This window comes from Amyelois transitella, chromosome 12, assembly GCF_032362555.1.
Source record: "Amyelois transitella isolate CPQ chromosome 12, ilAmyTran1.1, whole genome shotgun sequence".
NCBI lineage: Eukaryota > Metazoa > Arthropoda > Insecta > Lepidoptera > Pyralidae > Amyelois > Amyelois transitella.
In genome coordinates, this window is record NC_083515.1 from 5,210,192 (window position 1) to 5,234,693 (window position 24,502).

The following is a 24,502-nucleotide window of genomic DNA, read 5'->3' on the forward strand; positions in this document are numbered from 1 at the left end:
TTTCCCTCACAAATGTTAGTTCACAATAATAACTACCACTCACGAAATCTACTGAAAGTGTCTTGAATTACGAGTACGTTTTGTCACTATTATACTCCTTAAAGAAGTTCTTGAAAAGAGCGCGCGGTAACTGTAACTGCAATTTATAAAAAAATCATGCGATTTCCTTATTCTCGGGAAAACTCCTTGGTGACAAATTGCCAAAGGGTCCTAGGAATGAAACAAGGCGATATTAAAGCATCGGGTCATTTCTGTCCGGGAGAAGTTCAACGATCCATCACTCGTAATTGCTACGGTTGTCCAAGTGTCCATCTTCCGTTATTTGATTATAACTTATTCATTTTCTTTACGATACTCTTTCGTGTTAATAATTTACCAGCATTAATTGACATTATAATACTTAAAACCAGAGTTGAAATGAAAATAAAAGAGCTCAGATTTTGCAATTTAGCAACGTACTTTTTAAATGCTTACCGATGTTACTGTTCCACGCTAACAAAGCCGCAGGTAAACTATACAAGTTCTTTATAGTCGTCTAACCTGAATTTCTAAACTATTTTATTATTTTTTACTTTAAAACCGAAGTCTATTTTCTGAAATGTTAAAAATGTGACGAAAACTTTAAAAATTTTTCAACGTAAAACTGGCAGTGAAAATCAGGATGTTAGACATCCGTCAGACAGGCTGGCACACAGGTTTGCAGGGTAACTGGATTGACTAACGAGTGAGCAGGGCTGATGGCGCAGAGCCGCGATAGCGACGGGCGAGCTCTGGCTACAATTTGAAATTGTAAAATTAACAAGTAAAATTGTTTTTTTGTTTGTAACCTACAACAGAAAAGAATATTTTCAAGACCATTGGCTTTGTCTACCCCGTTAGAGAAAAGGCCTTATTATATGTATGTAGTTCAACAGTTTTTAAGTTTTACTATTAGTCAGTGGCAAAGTGTTTTAATATTCTTCAGTTTTTTTGTAAGTATAATATGAAAAAGATACTTTTATAGTATTGTGTTAACTCTTTGTTCCGTGTTATACTTTTTTCTTTTGTTTAATTGAAATTACGACTGTCAATATTTTATTTTGTTTTTTAAGAATTCTTTGCCAATTAATCTAAGAGTGAACTTTAACCGTAAATAATATATATAAATAAATATATGTTCTGTCATTTCAAAATTCTATGCTATAATTCTATACTATTTCAGCTATGGTAAAAATCGCTGAAGTAAAAATCCAATTTTGATCATTCATGTCCAAAATCAACTAATAAAGAGTATTAACAAATTCAAATGTGAAATATTTGAATACTACGCTTGACACTGCTAGTACATTCTACTTCAGATCACAAAAGCGTTCTAAGAAACCGACGACTTACAATGTCAAAGCGAACAACATGTAGATGTTCGTTCAGTGAGTATTGAGTTAACACAATGTGGGTTAATTTAGTTTTGAACGTTTGCTCAGCACATTCCTTAAACACAACGTCTGGAACTAGCAATTAGCAGAACAGTGAAATAGACTAAATTTACACATTATCTGCGTAATTTCAGCCTCACCGGCTCGTTTTGACTCTTAGCCAAGCTTTAACGTTATGTAACAATAGAACGATGGAATTTCATAGTAAAATTTGAAATTGAATTTTGACTTTACGTTTATTTAATTTACATACATACGTACATACATACATATAATCACGTCTATATCCCTTGCGGGGTAGACAGAGCCAACAGTCTTGTAAAGACTAACAGGCCACGTTTAGCTGTTTGGCTTTAAGATGGAATTGAGATTCAAATAGTGACAGGTTGCTAGCCCATCGCCTAAAAGAAGAATCCCAAATTTATAAGCCTACCCCTTAGTCGCCTTTTACGACATCCATGGGAAAGAGATGGAGTGGTCCTATTCTTTTTTCCATTGGTGCCGGGAACTACACGGCCTAATTAATTTAATACAAAAAAATTTAATTTTTTTGTATTAAATTAATTAGGCCTAAATGCATGATTACATGTATCTTAAATTTGTATCCAAGTTCATCTTAAATAGTTTTCTCCCTCAGACTTATATATTTATATCAGCAAATTAGATGACGTAAAATAATCTTACTGTTAAAAAGTTAAATTCTTTTAGGAACCTGCCACTATATAAAGGTCAATTTCATCATCAAGCCATACAGCTGAACGTGGCCTTTCTAAGACTATTCTGTTTACCTCTTTACAAATAAAGACGTCATTAAAATGTATGTATCAAGAAAGAAGATATATGTAGATACATACAAGTCCTTATACAAGTCTGTATATACATATTTGTATCTACATAATGTTCAGAATGTTCATTTTCCCTACTGAATATAGCCTAATTCGTAATCTTCCCACGACCGACAACTTATTAGAATATCTTCAAGGAAAATACGTTTCCAGCAATCATGGAATCGGCTTGTTACGATTGTTTAGGCGTGTGAAGGTGGAATGGAGCACGTCAATCTGTTCAGCGGGCAATATCCGGGCCCACGCCATTCGTTACGTGCTTCCGCTAGACTCGCGGACGTTTGATTCACTAATAAAAAAATCAGGTAATTTTTTTTTTAAGGACATTCTTGTTTACTGATATATATTGTCAATGGATTTCACTTTTACAACAATTCCATTGCTTTGGGATCTTCTAGTTAGTTCTAACTAAATTCTCCCTATTTAGAGCCGATTTGATTTGAAAGAAAAGAAAATATGACTGCGTTTGCAGTAATTTCCTCTATGCGAGCTTAGAAGAGACAGCTAGTAATTTAGCGTAGGTATGAACGGTCCTTCCTACGAGCCAAATGAGAAAAAGTTGCGAAACAATTTTAGTTTGGGTACACGAGATTAAGTGGCCGTTAACTGGCGCGACACGTGGACGCGACCCAAGCTTGGTCCGGACAGGATTTGATACGAGGCTGGCGTTCTAATGTCTGGGGTCGTCCATATTTTTCGATTCCCGTAAAGATGTCATAAAGTTTCCCTTCGGAGGTAGATAAGAAAGTTATATGGATGGCGCGACCCTTACGGCCGCATCTAACTCTCACTATCCATCACGGGTAATTGCAGCACTTCCTTCAGTGTTCACAAGAAGCATAAATGGGACGACCTGCACGTGACCAGCCCTATCTAACCATTTATTACAACCTACTCACCTGTTCTCTACTGAAGATATTACGCAATTTGGTGTAGATTTCGTTGGTGCGTAATTGATCGAATATTCGTGACTTTTTTTTATTAATATTATTAAAATGTGAAATACTATAAAATGCTTCTACTCTTTTTCTTTCGCTATTGAAAAATCAAGGTTTTCGACTTAATTCACAAAAAATAACACCAAATAATTAAAGTAAAAGATGCAAATCAACTTTGTCGTTATGTAAAATTAAGACTCTAGATGAAATCGTGGTCTCTCCCCGTCTTTCATAGCGTTCATTTTGCACCTACCCATTTAAGACTATATATGCGAAACGGAATTATATCGGTAAGCCCACTTTCAAACAATGGCGCTAATCTAGCGTGCTTTGTAGTGGTCAGGGGCGCCGGGCGGGCGGCAAGGCTGGCGGGCCGCGGGTGCGTGATTATAAATTCATCGCCCCATTATTCACAATTGGCTTTCACGCCGCCACTGACAGCTGGACCGATAATTCGTTAAGTCCTAACTGCGACCACTGCGTGAGGGCGATAACGCTCCAATAGGATTCAACAAATACACTGCTAAAGTTTTAGTCTAGTGGGAACAATGCGAGTGGAGCTCACACTTTCGGTAGTATACTCATAGTTAGATTTTCTTATTATTTATTAATTATATTATTTCAGAGTCAATTTGCGTAATAATCATCCTTCTGGTGTTAGTACCAATTACATTTTCACCTCGCTGGAAAGGAGCCCCGACCACGATTCTGGGTACAGGTGAGTCAGGTTTTTTATGAAGCAGATCCCGTCTGATCTTCGCAACCCATGGGGGACATTATTACCTTACCTAAAGGAAATTTTTTAGCCATGAAAGAAATTATATTCACAAAATTTGTATTTTAACACTCTTTTCCTTACATTTTATGGTATTTTATACAACAAAATATATCCATAATTTTTGGTCTTGACTTTACACGTAGATGACAGAACGAGTTGAAAAGCCATTTCTTTGTTTGTAAATATCTGCATTATTTGCAAATAAATATTCGTATGAAATATTCTGAAATTAATATTTCCTCTGTTTTAGGAACAAAAATAATAATTGCCGAAATACTGAAAAAAATCATTAATGTCAAACATTTTATGATTGATGACTAAGATATAAGTCGCAGATTAAAATTACTTAAAAAATTCAAAAGTCACGATTTGACGGCCAGGAGTTGAAAACTAGGAAATTATCAAGAGTTTGTGAATCGCTGAAACAGCGGGCGCTGCGACGTGACAAGCGCCCGTTAATTCTGACTCCGGCGCTTCTAAACTGTTAAAAGAGTAAGGTAATTAAGTATGATGGATATTCGGAGTTTATCGCGGGTGGCAGAGACGCGGCCACTCTCAACTTTCTTATCGCAAGGGAACTTGGCGACGTCTTTATAAGACGTCTGCTTATATTGCGTACGCGTACATATGTATCGTGATTTAATTATTATTTTGGCGTTTGGCCCGTTTGTAACCAGGGATTAGGCAATGACCAAGTTACGGGAGGAACACACGATATAGGAGTGGGTAAGTCCTGTAAAGCCATAAGGCCACTCCTGTCTAATCTCTGTGGCCCTTTTAATATGGGATTTTAACCCAGTTGTATGAATGGTTGTTGCAGTAGATGGAAATACTTATTCCTTTAGTTACCTAAATTTTAAGAAATCCACGTGAAAATTAAAGTGGTCCTCATCTAATAATAACATGTAGTACCATTAATCTATTTTCTTTTAATTTTTCATTTTTACACTAATACCTACATACGATTGTCAGAAAAATCTATTACATATAATAAATTACATATAATAAATCTGTAGAAGGGTCAATTCTGTACATTGAAAATATTGAAAAAATAAATAGCAGGGGGTGTTACTGGATCGATACCAAACACAAATATGTGATTAAAAAAATTTTTGTCTGTCTGTCTGTATGTTCAGGCATCACGTGAAAACTGACGGTTCGATTTTGATGAAACTTGGTATAATTATACCTTATTATACTGGGCATAAAATAGGATACTTTTTATCCTGGAAAAATACGAAGAAAAAAAAAACTTAACTTTTCAGTTTATCCATAGACGTTGTTCTGTAGAACCGCGAACACACGTTACGTTACCCGCAGTGGATTCATCGCCGTAACTGTAGCACCGAAAGTCGGATTTAGCTTGAACCGTTTGCGGGACACGCGGGCCGCTACTAATTACTATGAAAAAAATACTTTAGTCCGGTCAATCTAGACATTCGAAGCTACATTAATTCCCATCAAGCTCAAAATGAGTATAATTGTTTAAAACACAATCAAAAGCATTATTTCAAAATTCCCCATGATTCCGGTTTAAGGAATAAAATTTATCCAAGGTCAAAGGTAAAAAATGGGTGTTTCGCGATTTTCTTCAAAACGGTAAGTTTTTCAAATCGGAAAATTACCTCAGACATAAATTGTAGATCATAAAGTTATCTATAAAAAAGGTATCCATATTTTTTTTAATAAAGCTACCGTTTATGAGATAAAACGATGCAAAAAGTTGCAAGCGTCATAATATGCACACGATTCCACGCCACCTCTGAGTTAGTGTACTATTAGCGCGTTTTTTTTAACATTTTTATTATTAAACTTGAAAAAGTCTGAAATAGGTTAGAATAAACACGTGTTTTCACTACGCAGTGGCACTCAAGACTAACTTTCGCATTTATTATTTAATAAAATTAGAATAACCCTAAGTGAAAAAAATCATCTTAGGACAATAATAGAGATTACAATTAAATCAAATTAAAACTAAAACTACTTATACTTACTTAGAAGGAAAAAAGATGACTACAAACTTAAATTTAATTTATAAATTGTTCAGTCCCTGTATCGTATCAACATGAGGGAGTGTGCCCAGAAGGCTGGCAGCATTGCCAATTTGAATGGCAATGCTGATTCCTGAGCCAGATAATTTCCAGCTCTCCGGTCAAGAGATACCTCAATCAGCTTTTTCGACAACTGTCGGAAAAGCTGATGGGCAGATAGGCCCCCCGGTCCCAGAGTTTCTACCCCAAAAGGTTCAAAAGTATTGGTATAACCGATACCTACATATTTGCGCCTTTTGAGGTTTTTTGCCTCATTTGAAGCAGAACCGGCCTTAGATTTAGTACCCTGAAGATGAGACGGCGCAAGTGTGTCGACACAAGTAGCATCCCACACCAAAGGCCGCCCGAATCTCCAGGGTACCAAAGGCATACCATCCGGTCTCTTGGCATCATCCAGAGCCAGACCGTTTGGTTCTAGAACGGCTGGAACATGGATGGTGGCAAGAGCACAGAGGATTATTTAGGGCGGCATGGCGCCCTAAACGGCCGGCACTCCTAGGGCATGAGAGGCCGTGGTGTCCATAGCCGTCTACTATTATTAAAGACTAACGGTATTTCATGTGTTGAGCATTCTGAGATAAAGCATTTCTGCTACACTGAGTATATACGAGACGTGCTTATGCATATTATGACGCTTGCAACTTTTATCGTTATATCTCAGAAACGGTAGCTTTATTGAAAAAAAAATATTGATTCCTTTTTATACATAACTTTATGATCTACAATCTATGTCTGAGGTAATTTTCCGATAAAACATACCGTTTTATGTATAAACCTTACTTTGAAGAAAATCGTGAAAAACCCATTTTTTACCTTTGACCTTGGGTAATTTTTTTTCCTTAACCGGTTTAATGGGAATTTTGAAATAATTCCTTTGATTGTATTTTAAACAATTATACTCATTTTCAGTTTGATGGGAATTACTGTAGCTTCATTCTTATTTTTTGGTCTAAATTGACCGGACTACTTACTACAGAACGCGAACTCAACTGCAGTAGCTCAATAGAGGGATCTCCTTAATTATTATAGGCCTAGCCGTAATTGGGTCCAAAAGATATTTATAAGATGTCATTGTCAGAGTTACTCAAAATGGAGAAATAAACCATCCACGCGAAGACCGACATCCGCGCGGACGGAGTCGCGGGGGGAAGCTATCTATACTAATATTATAAAGCTGAAGAGTTTGTTTGTTTGTATGAACGCGCTAATCTCAGGAACTACTGGTTCGAATTGAAACATTATTTTTGCGTTGAATAGACCATTTATCGAGGAAGGCCTTAGGCTATATAACATCACGCTGCAACTATAAGGAGCAAAGATATAATGGAGTATGTGAAAAAATGGGGAAAATTATTCATGCTTGAGGTCTTTAATGGTGCCCAAAAAAACTATTCCACGCGGACGAAGTCGCGGGCACAGCTAGTATTAAATAAAATGACCATATCCGACATATCTTGTTCACTACAGTCCTAACAGATACATATCCACTGCGTTTGCAGGCGTTTGTGGTCGCTAGTGGTATTAAAATAAATATGCATGTCGGCCGCGCTGACTGAACTAAATAGTTAAATGGATTAACCTGAGCTTACACATCCAACGGTGAAAATATTGCCAATCATTTAAGTACTTAAAAATAAGCTGAAATTCAGGGTAACATTGTTCATGTTTTATATCGTGTTATCAAAAAATGCTATCTCGTTTTTTAAATAAATTGTTCTTTCTCGTCAAAAAACTTAAATTCGGACAATGTTATATGCCACAGAATCGAATTCTTATCGTAGATAACGTCTGCAGCTCTACTCGTGAAAAAAAAAATCTCATTTAATTCCCGTTCTCGTAAAAAATTGCTAAATGCCAAATTTCAGCTTAACCAAACTCATTAGGATTTAGCCGAAAGTTATTTTTATATTCATACAAATTAAAAAGGGAATATGTAAGTGAAATTATTTTGATATTTTCTCTACATTGAAACTTAAAACTATATCATTTATATACACATAATTAATTTTCCTTTTATTTTTTAATTTTTTTTGTATGACAGACACTCAAAAACTATTAAAAAAATATATTCCGCAACTATTTTATTAAATAAAAAAAGGTAAAGACTCCCTTTATGACACTGACATAACACGTTTTCCTTTATTAGTTTTATTTAAGTTTAATTTATAGTATTAACATTAGTTATAATTTATTCAAAACTAATTTGGTTGAGTATTCATTACTTGTATTATTTATATCCTAAATTTTACATGATTAAATCACTAGATGAGGTCTTTGTTCACTAAATAAATAAGACTTGTTCTTTGAACTCCTACGCCTAATCACTGTAGCGTAATCTCAGTCAATCAATTAATTGATGTTCTTCGACGAAACGCAACACTATCGCTAATTCTATAAGGGCGTCTGATGAGAATGGTGCAATAAAAATGTCATCACGTTTCTATATAACTACATACTATCACATCTATATCCCTTGCGGGATAGATAGAGCCAACACTCTTTAAAAGACTGAAAGGATACTTTAACCTTCAAATTAAAAGAAAACATAAAACGTAGGTAGTGAATTCATAGTTTAATTAGCTATAATGTTGATTTCTAATATAAATAAAAAATTACAAGCGTTATGATGTCACTTTCACATTCTTTAGCAAGTATCAAAAAGCGTAAATCGGTGTTACTGGGTTCCCCCGAGACATGACATGGACAATAAATGTTGCCTCGACTCGTTATTGTTCACCTCACTGTGATATGACCGTCGATATGAAAAACAATCGATTACGGTAATGACCTCTTTAATCTGCCCTGGACTTATTATTGGCGATTTTAGAAAACTAACCTTCAACAGTTTTTCGCTTTTTTCGTGTTGATTGATTTACTGATATGAAAGTGTGAAACCGGCTGAATGTGTTTTTTTTTGTATTGACTCTGTCTTCACCGTCAGGGATTAAGACATGAAATGTTGCACTGATATTGGTGTGAAAAATGAAAGCTTTTCCGCTTTCTCTTTCATAGCGAATTATAGAACACCCATTGAATAATATCACATAATATTTCACAACATATCACGGTGGCCATTTTCATCTAATGTCCTTTAAGAACTCGGAGGTCCCTCGGCAAAACGCTTAAAATGGGGATCATAAACTATGTATGTATTATTTAGTAAAGAAAACTCGGTCCAGGGCACTCGTATTATTTACATCGATGGATTACGGTCATCAAAATTACGTCTGGTCCACAAATCAATATTTGGTGGCCATATGGATAGCGGTAAGCTTGGTTGCCACTAAAATACAAGGGCCTGGGTTCAATCGTTTTGTCATCGGATGTTTCCTGGACAGCAAATAGGTACATTTTTTCACTTGCTATCTCTCTCATCCTTTTCTTGTCGATTTTTCATACAAACCCGTCGGTTTAGTTCTTTCACGGGAACCGGTATTTTCGCCTAGTACTGTTAACAAAAACATTGAGACTGATCGAAAATGCATTACGAGTCGCTGAAATGCGTAGATGCACTTGCAAAATAGCTTAGCGTCGATGAACGGTATGTTTACTATTTCCCCAATGTCAACTGAACGACAAACATTGTTGTTCCAAACCAAGTCCGATTTGCTTGAGGGTTAATGCGCCATGTGCGTGTTATGTCGTGCGCAATGTTACCAAATTACGACGCAATTTATATTCGGTAAGTGGATGTACTATGCAACACACTGCGGCATATATGTATGTAGAAATACAATAACGAATGAAAGATTTCAAAAATATAATTAACTTTGATCCTTCTATTTGCTACGATTTTCGTAGCAGTTGCTACGATGATTTTCGTAGCAGTTGCTACGACGACTTCGTAGTATTTGCTACGCTTTAAACTAGCATATTAAGGTACTTAGCTTTTTTCGTACTGCCGTTTGCAATCGCCAAAATAACTATACAATACGCATAGATATATAGATGAGAAATACCAAAACTGAATAAAAGTTTCGTAGTTTCGAGAGCAACCTTTAAACATTTCTTTTCATTTAATTTGTTAGCTGCTTAAAATCATTGGGATTTTAACCAAAAGCTGCGCCAGGAGCTCAATAAAGCAAAATGGTATTCTTTTAAAAAGACAAGGAAAGTTAACACTATTTTGATTGAAAATAATGTTTTGGAAATACATTTTACCACTACCTAAAGCAAAGGATTGACTTTGAATTTCTATATTATGAAATCACTTTAGATAAGATTATTCAGACAACTAAATTCTACACAATTAAACTACTAGGGATTACTATTAATGCCATGTGGTTCCCGGCACCAATATAGAAAAGAATGGGACCACTCCATCTCTTTCCCATGGATGTCGTAAAAGGCCACTAAGGGATAGGCTTATAAACTTGGGATTCTTATAGTTGATGGACTAGCAACCTGTCACTATTTGAATCTCAATTCTATCATTAAGCCTATCAGCTGAACGTGGCCTTTCAGTCTTTTAAGACTGCTTGCTCTGTCTACCCCGCAAGCGATATGGACGTGATTATATGAATTAATGAATGAATAATTACTATAAATCACGACAAGATGTTTCGCGCTCATCTCGCGTTCAGAAGGAATTATCTAAGTCAAAATAAATAGGAGCGTCGCTTTCTCGCGCCATTCACTCCTACTTGGGCTCTTTGAAAGTCTCTCTCAATAGAGTTTTTTTTTATATATATACAGGACAAATTACACAGATTGAGTTAGCCTCGAAGGAAGTTCGAGACTTGTGTTACGAGATACTAACTCAACGATACTTTATTTTATAATAAATACTTATATAGATAAACATCCAAGACCCAGGTCAATCAGAGAAAGTTCTTTTCTCATCATGCCCTGACCGGGATTCGAACCCGGGACCTCCGGTGACACAGACAAGCGTACTACCGCTGCGCCACAGAGAGTTGGAATAGACCGGAGTAATCTCATCTATAAGTGAATCAATTTACAACAAATCAATGCAAATCAGCGATCTCCGGGCGGCGCCGAGCACTCTCTATAACTTCTTTAACTAGAATATAGATCGACACTGAGATTGGACTACCTCCGTTTTATGGCCATTTTAAGATGTCAATTTGCAACAAAACTTCAAGAAACTTGTATTGGGACATAAAACAGCGATAAATCCTCCCCGTCTATGCTTGCAGTCGTTTATTTGCGATAGGCTTTTCATCTTATTTTTAAGGTTCAATATTTTAAGTCACATTTGAAAAAAGCAAAAGACATCTCACCAAAAACATCCAAATTTTTTACCTCACTGGAGAGGAGCATGTGGTACAACTGTGATACTACGATCCTTCACGAAAGAACTCCTATCGCCGCAGATCTAACTCATATTGGATCGTGGTTACACACTCAGTTGCCGGAATGTGCAGGTTTCCTTGTGATGTTTTCCCTCACTGTACCACGAAACACTGAAAAGAATCATCGGTACACGGCCGCGGTAGGATCTGAACCTGCGCATTACGCTTATTTATATATGTAGCTTTTGGTCGTACGGTGTAAGCATAGGCACCTGACTAAAATAGCGAAGCAGTCATCAATGAAATGATCAAACCAACATGTCTCCTGTATAACCAGTATATCCATGCAATAAAAAAGTAGGTTGTAAAAATCTAATACTAGCAACGCTTCCATTGAATCGATAAAACAATGCAGTCACCATAAAAAGGTGGCGTCAAAACAAAACCGAAAGTGACATACGTGTAGGCTGCAGTTTTTAATAACGATAAACGCACGTGAAATTATTTTCAGTGTGAAATGTGCAGCGCTTCGTACCTCAACCAGATATTGCAGATCCGAGCTGTTTCCGACGTGTATTGTGCTGTGGCGGACTCTGGAAATTGCTTTTCCTGACGATAAATATTTTAATCTGATTGGTGGTCTGTAACCAATTAATTGCGGCTTGAAATTTGCACAAAAACTTGTTTTTGCCAATTTACGCGCATCATTACATAAATGAGCTTCAATGGAAGTTTACTTAAAACTCCATTTAAAATTAAGTTTGACGTTGACGTCCTGGCGAAAGGTTACGTCAAGAGTAGGTAGGTACCTTATACCGATGAGCTTGCTAGAAAGAATGCAGGTATGCAGGGATCGTGGTAAGAGAAAAGTCTATGCTTATGCCTCCAGGAAAGAGGCGTAATTATGTTTAGTTAAACATATCACATTAGCGTGACATTGTTTATAGTGACATATGAAAGCAAAGTTGACCGAATAAAAGAAGCTGCAACTGGTAAATTTAGGAAAATATAAAACATTTATGCACTAGTTTCTAACCACGACATGACGCAATTTCTACTCTTCCTCAAGGCACAAGCCACTTCTACTTTCCGCATTCAATAATTTCGGGTATACGTTGTCCACCAGTCACTGTAATGTGTAATGGAAGAATTACATACTCATATTGAAAGACAAAATGAGCTTCGGTGTTCGAATTAGTAAGTTGCGGTTGAAATGCGTGAGGCTTTATCTACCCCGCAAGATTTATAGATGACACAGGTTCAAATCCCATGTCCGTCATGTAGAGTGGTGAGCATGTAGCCGTAAGCCTATAGCCGGGAGGAAGAAAATTGATAAAAAAATTAACTATATTAATAACGTAGTTACACATTTTAAACTAACATGAAGTCGCATTTGTTTGAATTTGAAAGACTTAAATATTAACCAGCAATTTTGAGGAGAACCTTATGAAATTGCACAACCGTGTACAATGTGGCTACAAAATATGATGTGGGAATTCTACAATATCATATGAATACCTACATTTCGGAAATATTACATTACACACAGTTCTAAAGTAGGTATTAGGTATATAATAAAAATAGAATAAGTACTTATTATGAAACCTATTGATAAACTAGTTCTTATTGCTGAAACTGAATTGCATAAGAACCTTCATAAATTTTAATAAGGCAATTAAGATTTCGTATTCAAGTCAGCTTTTCTAGACTAAGGATTGATTTATGTATTAGGTAAAATGGTTCTGATTTAAATTTGTAAGTTTTATGACGAAATGTTATTTTTACGTTAATTTCGAAATTAATAAAAGTTCGCTCGTATTGTTATAAGTTAACAAAGAAATAAAAGTTTATTGCTGATTATGATCCAAGTTAAAAGAAATAGAGCCCTAAGTTAAAGTTTTATTGCAATTACTGTTGAGATTTAATTCACATTTTATTTAAATTAATCACGATGTTAATTACTGGGAAAATCATATTAGCCGAGTGTTCCGTCGTTCCGAGTGGACGCGGCGGAGATAAGGCACAGCGTGTTGTTTTTAAGGATCGAGTTTTAATTTACTGAGAATAATTGTTGCCTTAGTAGCTGCATTCCGCGCGAAGAGATAAAGAAAATATACAACGGGCCTGTTATTTCCCCATGAAAGCCTCTAGTGACGAGGGTTGCGTGGTAATGTTTCGTTGTAATAATTAAATGATACGTTATAAAAAAAAATTTTATGCGCATGTGATAAATAAATATACGCGCGTTTTTAGAACAACATACAGTTACTTATACATATAATGACGTATTAATCCCTTACAGGATAGAGAGAGCCAGAAGTCTCATAAAGAATGAAACCACATGCCACATTCAGCTGTATGATCGATAGCAGATTCAGCCAATAGTGACAGGTTTTTAGCCATCGCCTAAAATAAGAATCCCAAATTTATAAGCATTTCCCTTGATTGCCTTTCATAATCATCTTGTGACAATTCACTGTACCTACCCCATGTGGAATGAAGAAGTGATAGACATAAGTTATATCAAAAATATACTAAATTTGGTGGGCATTTATATCACCAAATATTATAATCTAAGTCGGATGCTTTCCTGATACTTGCCTTCTCTTCTTCTTTTCCTTTGCCTTATACCATTATTTGGGGTCGAAAGTTGCTGCTGTAGCAAATCCTAGGACACAGTCAGCCACCGAAAATTTCTTCCACCAAGCACACCAACCTTTCCTGATACTTACTTGCCTAAATGTCATTATATTTCTATTAAAAGGAACCTACCGTAAAAAAGACATAACTAGGCAAATATGAAGCTGAACCTTCCGTTTATGTGATCAAAGCTCCGAGTGAGGCAGGAAAGGAGTTTTTCCGTTTATTGGGTCGTTAGGATATAATTTCATCTCGTGTTTATGGCGTTGTAAAAAGTTTGCAACGCTGATACAACCACTGTCAATTACCGCCTTCTCCCCCAGGACTTCGATTCGGATATTTACCTATAACATCGCCCGCGGTAATATATCGGAAATATCAACAGTACCTCCCAGTTTAATGTGCCGGCTTTATGAAGCTGTTCATTTGCGACTCTGAAATGGAGTTCGTAATTCATTTTACTTCATAATTAAAATTTTATGAGTATGTTTATTGCTATATTCAGTTACTTGCAAACATATCTAACCCTCGAAGTATCTTTGTACATGCCGCAAGTTTCTAACAGAGACAATACAATTCGATTTTATAGATGTTGGATGACTATTGTTTGAAAATAATACTAAATTTTACACGGCGCTTCCGACTTTCCAAGAATCCCTTTGACGTATTTTTTTTTCCGCGTACCAAATTACAGCGATATTAATTCGGTTGGCGGGTTCCTCCAATCTTCTTCCTCCTAGGGTATATCCTGGTTAAATTCTAACCTCTTTTGGGAGGAGCCCGGTGTGCGCGTTTAAAACGAAGTGCCGTTGTTGTCTTGTCCCTGCAAACTATGGAACCAAGGGAACGCTTAGTGTATCAAGGTAAAAGCTGCACTAGATTAGTATTCCTATTCCCTTTGTCCCCTTATACGACATCCCTGAGAAGGAGTGGTACGGTTTTAAAGTGTTAGGAACCACACGGCAGTTTCTCTTCAATATAGGTAAGTACTCCTACAATACAACTTCTTAATATTCTTATTTAAAAGTTTGTTTTTCCTGTCGTATTGTTTTATCACCTTTACCTCCCGAAATTCAGTTAAATAGAAACCCAACCCTGGGTTTCGCATTTAAGAGTAATTACGCATCAACGAACTTCCGTGTCAAAGGAAATATTTGAGGCAAAATAAGCCATTTATTTATTTGTCGCCGAGCAAATTCTGTTACCTAAGTCAATATAATGTGGAGAATTTACTACGGCAAATTATAATTTCACATTCTTACTAAACTCGTTGTTGCCCTATGAGCTCGGTTATTTAGTATGAAACAAATTAGACGTTAGAAAATGAACTGGTATACATTCACTAGGATAACGAAATTATCGACAACGATATTATTAAAAGAAGCGTTCAAAAGTATTTTTTTTATTTGGAAAAGGGTTATTTAAAACGTTTGTATGTTTAGCTAACCTTGAGAAATTAGAAATATTAAACAAAAAAAAATCCGATAGAAAATATTGCCCTAAGAAGTTTGCCTTCTCGTCTTTCGCTGTATTTCTGTAAAATATTATTTTTATTATAGCAGAAGGAACTCCGGTAATTTCCGCTTTCCAACTAGATACTTTGTTTTTATCATATCTTACCAGATTTGGCCTTAAATATCTTCATTACTAGATACATATTTAATCGTCATAATTTAGCTGACAGTAACATTCGTTATACAAAATCCAATCGAAATACGAACGTAGGCAGAGACCTTCAAATTACATCATTCCACACAGATTTATACCATAATCCCTGCTCCCGCAAAAAAGATTTGCTATTCCGCGAGGATGAATTAAATGTAATCTTCAGTCAGGATAATAAAATGGTAATGACCTATCTGGGCATGACGTTCCATAATAATTAATCCTCCTTTTGAAATAATTACATATAAAATATTTGTTTTTAGATGAAGTAATAAGTATATTATAGGCATTGAAAATAGTGAAAATATAGTCTAGTCTATACCCCCGAAATCGGAATAATATAGGACTGTCTAATTTCTATAGTCTCCACCTATTTTCTCGGGAACAGAGGCTTGATGTATGTTATTATCATCATCCTATGTCTGAAAAGGAGCCCGGGTTGCGCCTATCAACTAAACTAAACTAACTTTGCCCTCCCAATACATATTCGATAACATCATGCATGTTAGGAAAAACTTAGACTCTTTCAAAAAAGTAGGTGAATGTACTAGTAGATCACTGCGGAACAATTACAAGTTGTCGATCCCAGCACATCGGCTGGCTAAGGTAGGGAAATCATTTCTTATTAATTGTATAAGATTTTATAATAAATTACCAAAAAGTGTTCTTGAAATGAATGATAGAAAATTCAAACAGTATATTAAAGTTGAGCTTTGTAGGAAAGCCTATTACAGCACGGATGATTATATTAATGATAAACATGTGTGGCCCGAGCTGGACATAATGGCCTCTTAAATGCTTGTGTATTTTTGACATGATCTGGACATAATTTGTACAGTATGTACATATTTTATTTTATATTTATTTTATTTGACGAAATATTCGTATTGACATAATCAGTTCTACATTCATACATGTTTTTTAATGTAGACAATGTGCATTCGTCCACGATTTAGATTTAAGAGATCTATATTTGTAAATTGACGTCCTATGAAAATGCTGCAGTGTAGTTTGTTCCGCCGCTTCTTCTACACATGCGCTTTGGAAGCGGTAGTAGTTATAATTAGATTTAAGTTATGTGACGTCAATAAGTGATACCTTGTATCCAATTTTGAAAATAAATCTATTCTATTCTATTCTATTCTATTCAACATGATCCTGGTTCGGGTACGTGACTTACGCAACCTTTGCAGGCCACATTTCTCGTACTGAATCATGGTTTATGGCTGCAGTAAGAATTCAACCTATGCCTCCCTGTGCGTCACGCACTTTCATTCGGGAACATTAAGCATTCGACCAGCGATGCTCTTATGAACACTGATGTAAATAAGTATGTATGTTAGGTTTAGGCTACTACGAATTACTTTTGTAGAATGTTCAAAAGTATTAAACTATCTGCCAGAAGCGTTTTGTGGAATCTCATCAAACCCAAAATTACTTGCGACCCTGCGGCCCTAATAAAAGTTTAATCGCAGAGTTGCACATGCAATTTGAACATTTAATTTTACACTCGCATTGCTTCGCGGCGAAAATGCGTAAGCGAACATATTTCACAGGTACTTTCACAGTTTGAACGCTCTTCTTTTTTGCTGTGTGAATCTATAGTAATAACAAATCACTTCCAACCAATTCAATATGTAGAAAAATCAATAAATGAAATATTGCCCGTGGTCTGATCTCCGAGTTCTACTAATCGATGCATGGGCAATTTTTTTAACTACGAGTATTGGTTATCAATATTAGCAGTTAGTATCTATAGTACAGTTTAAAGTGACTTATAACCATACCTTGGTAAAATATGACCTTATATTGAACAGAAACAAATTCCCAAGAAAAAGAGGCTCCGACACAGGTATCAAGGTACCTATAGGAGATATTTCATAATTAAAAGTAAATAAGGTAGCGCAAAATAGCTTATTAAAAATTCCACGTTTTATACAAGTGTTGGCGTAAGTACGAAATTAAGAGCTCCACGAAATCTCGCTTCACAATTGTAAACAACTTGTTTACCGAACATCTTGATTGTGTTTATTCATAAGTTTGTAACTACCCAGTAATAAAACACCTTGTTCAACTTTTGGTTATAAATTGGAATTTTGAATTTACATTCTTTAATATCCAAACGACTAAGTTAGTCCAGCCAGACGCTTTTAGATTTATTTCCCCCAAGACCGAGCTGTAACGATTTGTTACTTGAGAACAACAGAAAAATATTTTCTTAAAAATAAATACGATCTAGAATAAAACGAGAATGTTTCTTTTATTTAGGAATCTTTACATTTGTGGCAGAAAAATATAATATATCTTTAACATACTCATAAGTCAATATACAGCTAAACAACGATATTGTAGGTAATGAAGGTTTGAATTACTTCCACCAAATATTTTATTCGTATATCTCCATAACGAAATTATAATGAAAGTTCGAACTACCTTCACAAAATACCTATTTATTCATCTCCATGGGCAAACGGGTGGTCCTTGTGTTCTCGGCCCCTACAAATAATATTTAACAAAAATTAAAAAATGAAACACCTCTTAAAACTAAGTTAATTAATAAGTGAATACATAAGTTCTACACAATCTTCTACAGTGCACGTAGCTTTAACTTCATTTAACTAAAATCGTCTATTTATAAATTAATAGCCATCAGTCATACCTCAAAAGACAAGGGTAATTTTTTTAAATTTTCGCGCTGTCTGGTGTAGTAGCAATGAAAAAACTCTACATCCATTAAGGGGTAGACAAAACCAACAGTCATGAAAAGACTGAAAGGCCACGTGCAGCTGTATAGCTTAATGATGAAATTAAGATTCAAATAGGGACAGTTTGTAAATGGGCAGCCCCCTTTGCCTTAGTCTCCTTTTACGACATCTATACTAATCTATACTAATATTATAAAGCTGAAGAGTTTGTTTTGTTTGTTTGTTTGTTTAAACGCGCTAATCTCAGAAACTACTGAACCGATTTGAATAATTCTTTCACTGTTAGATAGTCTATTTATCGAGGAAGGCTATAGGCTACATTTTATCCCGGATTTCCTACGGGAAACGTCAACAATGCAGGTGAAAGTTGAATGAGTCGGCCATCTGCGAGCTTTCCACGCGAACGCTGCGCAAACCAACAAAGATATAGTAAAACAATGTACTAAAGATGTGAAGTACTCATTTTTTGCCACAAAAAAGTCCGCGAGAGCATATATCTATCTCTTAAGGTTTACTTACAATAACCACTTTTATGTTCATTTTTTAAGATTATTTTTTCATTATAAACATAAGTTATTTTGAAACCAATTTTCTTTAATTCAGTATTAATCCTTATCCAAATAAATATGTTTATTACTTTCGGCTTTTCATGTAGACTAAAATTGCCATTTACAGTATATAAATCAGACGAATAGGTTTTGAGATATAGTCGTTATAAGCAATTTGCAGCGAAACATTTAATACGGCGAACCAGCGTTCTTTCTAATACGCGTGACCGCCTGACCGCCAAATAAATATGATGCCCAAAATAACTATTCCACGCGGACGAAGTCGCGGGCACAGCTAGTCCATGGATATGGAGTGGTCCTATTCTATAGAGCCCGAAGCCACACGGCACAATAAAGTACAATATGTAGTGGTCGAATCGGTACGGTGTATAGTTTCGTTGGGTTAGGAGCTAACACAAGTCTCGAACTTACTTCGAGGCAAAGAGAGATTTCAGATTGAGTTAGCGTAATTGGTCCCGTATATTTTTATTTATTTATATTTATTTTTATTTATTTATATTTCTTTTTATTTATTTATATTTCTTTTTATTTATTTATATTATTTTATATTTATTTTATTTAATACTAGTTAGATTCCCCTTTCGGTCCCGACATTAATGTATGGGAGTGAAAGTGGGGTATGGCAAAAGAAGCACGAAAGCAGAATAAATGCAGTGGAAATGAGAGCGTTAAGGAGTATGATGGGTGTGAAATTGAGTGACCGGATAAGGAACAGCGTGATAAGGGAATGTTGTGATGTGAAAGAAGATGTAGTTACAGGAACAGAAAAGGGAATGTTAAGATGGTTTGGTCATCTGGAGAGGATGAATGAAAGCAGGTTGACTAAGCAGATATACAAGGAGAGTGTGGAGAGAAAGGTCGGAATAGGAAGACCTAGACGAATGTATCTTGATCAAATTAAGGACGTCCTGGAAAGAGGCGTAATTTTATGTATGTATGTAGATTCCCCTGCGAAGGGTTGTGGAGGTCAGACGGTAGTCACTTCGTGTAAACTGACTCACCCAATCCAAGATTCATGGTCAAAGGGCTTACCCCGGGTTTTGGAGAAGACTCCAGAGTGGTGAGGATTAAACCGGGACAATACCCAGATGGAAGAAGAAGAAGTGTACGTAAACTTACTCTGCTTGCGGTATGAGACGGCCATTGCAGTCGAGGCTCGCGATTTGTTCGAGGTCTGTAGGAGTTAGTTTAAAATCAAATACGTTGAAGTTCTCAGCTATTCGTGACCTCGTAGTGCTCTTGGGAATCACGACAATTCCACGATCGATGGCACACCTGTTAGGCATATAATTGTTAAAGTAGATACGTATAGGTATATATACAATACATAATTATATTTGGCTCGCGGGACTCAACATTAGTTTAAATTATTAATGATTCAAGATAATGATAGAGAAATAGCTATAACCTACATACAAAAACAGGGTGAGTGTTTTTCGTCAGTAGGTACCTATGTCTGTTACTCATACACGATAGAAATACTAATGGGGTTCAGATGAAACTTTTCTATAATGTAGCTAATAAACAAAATAGAAAAGCCTACAACACGCGAGCGAAGCTAATGAAATTATTTAGGTATTTCAAAATAAAACATCAAAAATTTGAGAACCTATACGTTTTCAGTTATTACTTATTACTTCTACTATTTTTTTATAGAAAATTTAACGAACCAAACAAAAAAATACACCAACTAGAAGTGAGCACCGCTGAATTAATGACTAACTTCGAAAACACAAAGTGCGATGCAAATGTCATAATCGGTCTCTATTAACATTTCTATTGTGGCCCGGAACTTCATAACGATAAGCTGCCGGTTAGCAGTTACTTTATTTAGAGCCACATTTCCTGGCCCGTTCTTCAACTGCGAAGTAATTAATCGCTGACACTTTAGCTGCCCGTTCCACCTCTATTTATGCAAAGACCCTCTATTTATATCAGGCCTACGGCCATCGATGTCCACTTTTTGTCAGCGTGGACAATGCACCATTAATCGTGCTTCCGTCAGGTACATTTTCGATGTACGTATATTTAGGACGACGGCGACTGTTTAAGTTTATTGCGACTGAGGGCAAGCAATGGTTGTGGCATGGCACGCGCGTTGCAATAGTACCTATTACTATTTCAATGCACGCATGCACAAAATATAGTTTTTATAGTCTATTTCTTTTGATAATAGACATACTAACTTAGTATCATAATATAATTTTAAAACTTACTACGTAGATTTGTTTAAACCTAGTATTGCATAATTTACATTAATCTCTTACTATTACTTATAAAAATGCACTATATATAACCTCATGTTATAAATGAGTTATGTATAAGTTTCGATGGGACTACGGTCCACTAGCAATTTTGGCAAATCCTTTAATTAATAGATTAGCTTTGCATTCTACGTATATAAACTGCTTTATGAGATTCGCACCTACATAATAATTTATTGTATGACATTTTTCATCCTTTACACTAAAATATCTGTATCACTATATAATTAAACAAACTTACCTTATTAAAACTTGTGCAGGAGATTTATTGTATTTTGCAGCAATAGCCTTAATAATTGCGGTGTCCAGGACGTTAATATCTCCGGGCTTAGCCCAAGGCCTTTGAGGGCTGCCTAGGGGACTGTATGCTGTAAGTGTTACTCCTCTCTCTTTGCAGAAATTAAACAATTTCTTCTGGTACAAGTAAGGGTGGCACTCGACCTATAATAAGTGACGAAGAGTTGCATAAAAAATGGTTCCACAATTCATATTAAACATAATTTTTTTTTATAATTTATACATACAAGCGGCACGCCACGGTCTTGGTTCATGCAGTACATACAAAGTCTATAAAACCCGCAAACAATAACCTTCTTAACGGTGAAATAATTTTCATGATTAGGTAGTTCAGTATTTTCGAACATTAGCTTACAAACAATTAAAGTACCAACTTCACCTCTTTAAAATATAAGTACCTATAGTTTAAAGTATAACATGAGCACACATACTTGGTTCGTTACAGGTTTAATTTTCGCTGCATCCAAAATACGCTGCACCTGTTTAGTATTGAAATTACTCAGACCAATGCTTCTGACTAAACCCTTTTCAACTAACTTCTCCATAGCTTTCCATGTGTCTACATAGTCAACATCTGAGTAAATTATTTTCCCATTTCTATCTTCAGGGAATGGGTCGGTACCTTCCTAAAATCATCAAAATACCTTTTTATAATGGATTACAGAAGGTATAGTTTATCTATCCGTTATATATTAGGACTTCAGAGGATTTACCTTGTAAGCCATCGGCCAGTGTATAAGATATAAATCCAGGTAGTCCAATTGAAGATCATCTAAAGATATCCTGACTGCTTTCTCAACCCAATCCGGGTGGTGATACGTGTTCCATATCTTTGAAGTTATAAAAAGATCCTCCCTAAAACCATACACATTGTTTCGAAAAACTACTAAGTATCTTTTTTATCTCACAAAATACACAATAGTTGACACCAAATGCATCAAATGAATATGAAAAGTTATTCCCATATCTCACTGGCTAAGAGTTCTAATTCCTAGCGGAACACCTCGGACAACCAGGAGCTAGCTGTGGAACACTTAAGCGAATCACTTTGTTGTTCCATGGGTCCGAAAGAAGATTTTCATCTTAGATTAGAGAATAAGTATATATATATATTTTTTTTCTATGATATTAAACACCAGGCATCCTCATCAAAATTTAACGAACCAAACGTTTTATACGAGTATATGGAATGATAAAATTAATATCTAGATGTCATGTAGAACCAACAATGCACTTGTTTTGTTATCACAATAATTATTTTAAAGTGTTCCCTATTGCACCCTTATCTGTGCTGATTTAGAGCCCGAATCCCCACTACTAGGTGACTAGTGTGCGATAACTGTTATGTGTTATGTATTTGTTATGCCTATTATAAGGAAAGCTGCGGATCTACCGGGCATAACGAATCCATAACATTGATCCTAAAAATACCTCTTGACGATCCCTGAACGAATCTTCTTTTTAATAGCTTCTCCGATCTCCTTCTCGTTGAGGTACAGATGAGCACAGTCGATGTGTCTGTAGCCAATGTCGATAGCATCGCAGACGGCTTTACCGACCTCACCAGGTTTCGACTAAAAAACATAATCAAAACTAGCATGTGTCTGCTACTTCACACGCACACATATCTAATTCAATATAAATTTTTGCCCTATTTTTCTTAGAGAATCTACCTGCCATTTTACTTTTAATTTCATTGGTTTCAGTTTTCATTGTTTGAATCAGTCACGCGAGTATCGGAAGAGTAAGCATTTTCATCATATTTCCATCGCAGTTGAACTGCAGAAGTACCTTCGTAAAATATAAAAGATGGTGACGTTTTAAAAAATACAAACTCCCTAGCACCGCTGTCTTCTTGTTGCATTGATATTTTTAATATGTATCCTTAATGGCAAAGCCTCCTCCGTACTAGGTTTCACTGAAAATCAGCGCATTGTGTAACCTCATCATACACATTCATATGCTGAGTGGAAACCCTTTTGGTCGCATCAAGAAAAGTTTTTTTTAATTTCTATGTTTATGAACAATGTAGGTAATGTTAACTCTTGCACCAAATTAAGATTTTTCTTTCTTTCAAAGACTTTCATATTTTCTTTGTAACTATACTATAATACTTACTCGTAAAAATAAAGTACCTACTTATGTAAAGAAAAACATCAAAGCCTTACTCGTATTAGGTATTTACCAATTCATCTAGCATCATAGCTAGATAGATAAACCATAAAACAAATCCTTAAAACTAACACAGGTGTCCTGTTAGCAAGTTGAAATAGTCATAACTCACCGATCTTTTTGCACTGAAAGAGTACATAAACGCAGATTTTTTGTTATCACCATTTATAGTAAAAGCGGGTTAAGTACCCGCAAAACAAAAAGTTAAAATCAAAACTATTTACTATAACAGATAATTAAAACTTGGAATAAATAAAGAAAAACTAACCTGCCATGTTCCCAGTCCCAAAATGGGTATCGACAGCCCATTATTGAACTTAACCAATGGTACTGTACTAGCCGACATTTCGAATTTGTAAGATGAGGAACAACAAGCAAATACCCTAATAAATTGGCTCAAACTGTATATAAATAAGTAATATTCCTATTATAATTATGTAATACTGATAACCTATTGTTCTTTTCACGACCACGCTGTGTAGAAATGATATCACAAGATACACAAAGACAATATTTTTTTTAAATAAATAAAAGATACGATAAGCCTTTATAATTTTGTATGTAAGTAGATATTTCCTAGATATAAATAAAATAAGATAGGTACTTACATGAATTTGAGATTTTCGTTTTAAGCGATAAACTTGAATGCTATCACTTAGTAAATCCGAAACAGCAATCGTGGCCTTCGAATCTTGTAACTATGGCTCTGCCTACCCCGTAAAAAATAAAAATGTGGTATGTGAATGTAACTGGTATCTCGTTTAATAAGAACTATGTCTTTTAGTCCAACACGAAAATGAACTCAACTCTATACTCATAGTTTATTTGATAATCTCAAATCAAAAGGGGTAAAAACATACAATGGATATATTTTCTTGTACCTATCTAATCTGGCTATCTGAGCCATAAAG

General features: G+C 35.5%; 1 protein-coding gene across 2 annotated transcripts; it reads right to left on the bottom strand.

Moving 5' to 3' along the window:
• Nucleotides 1-17,838: 17,838 nt before the first annotated feature.
• LOC106141907 (aldo-keto reductase family 1 member B1) lies at nucleotides 17,839-24,099 on the bottom strand. Of its 2 annotated transcripts, none has more exons than XM_013343546.2 (7): nucleotides 23,860-24,099; nucleotides 22,851-22,993; nucleotides 22,133-22,274; nucleotides 21,851-22,045; nucleotides 21,364-21,563; nucleotides 19,978-20,133; nucleotides 17,839-18,080 (listed from the first exon to the last, which is right to left on the bottom strand). In XM_013343546.2, the coding sequence occupies exons 1-7, from the start codon at nucleotides 23,935-23,937 to the stop codon at nucleotides 18,035-18,037; spliced, it is 960 nt and encodes a 319-aa protein (XP_013199000.2). In that variant the 5' UTR covers nucleotides 23,938-24,099; the 3' UTR covers nucleotides 17,839-18,034. The 2 variants fall into 2 exon arrangements, with proteins under 2 accessions (XP_013199000.2, XP_060802982.1); XM_060946999.1 differs by lacking the exon at nucleotides 23,860-24,099 and adding an exon at nucleotides 23,704-23,745.
• Between the last annotated feature and the right edge of the window lie 403 nt (nucleotides 24,100-24,502).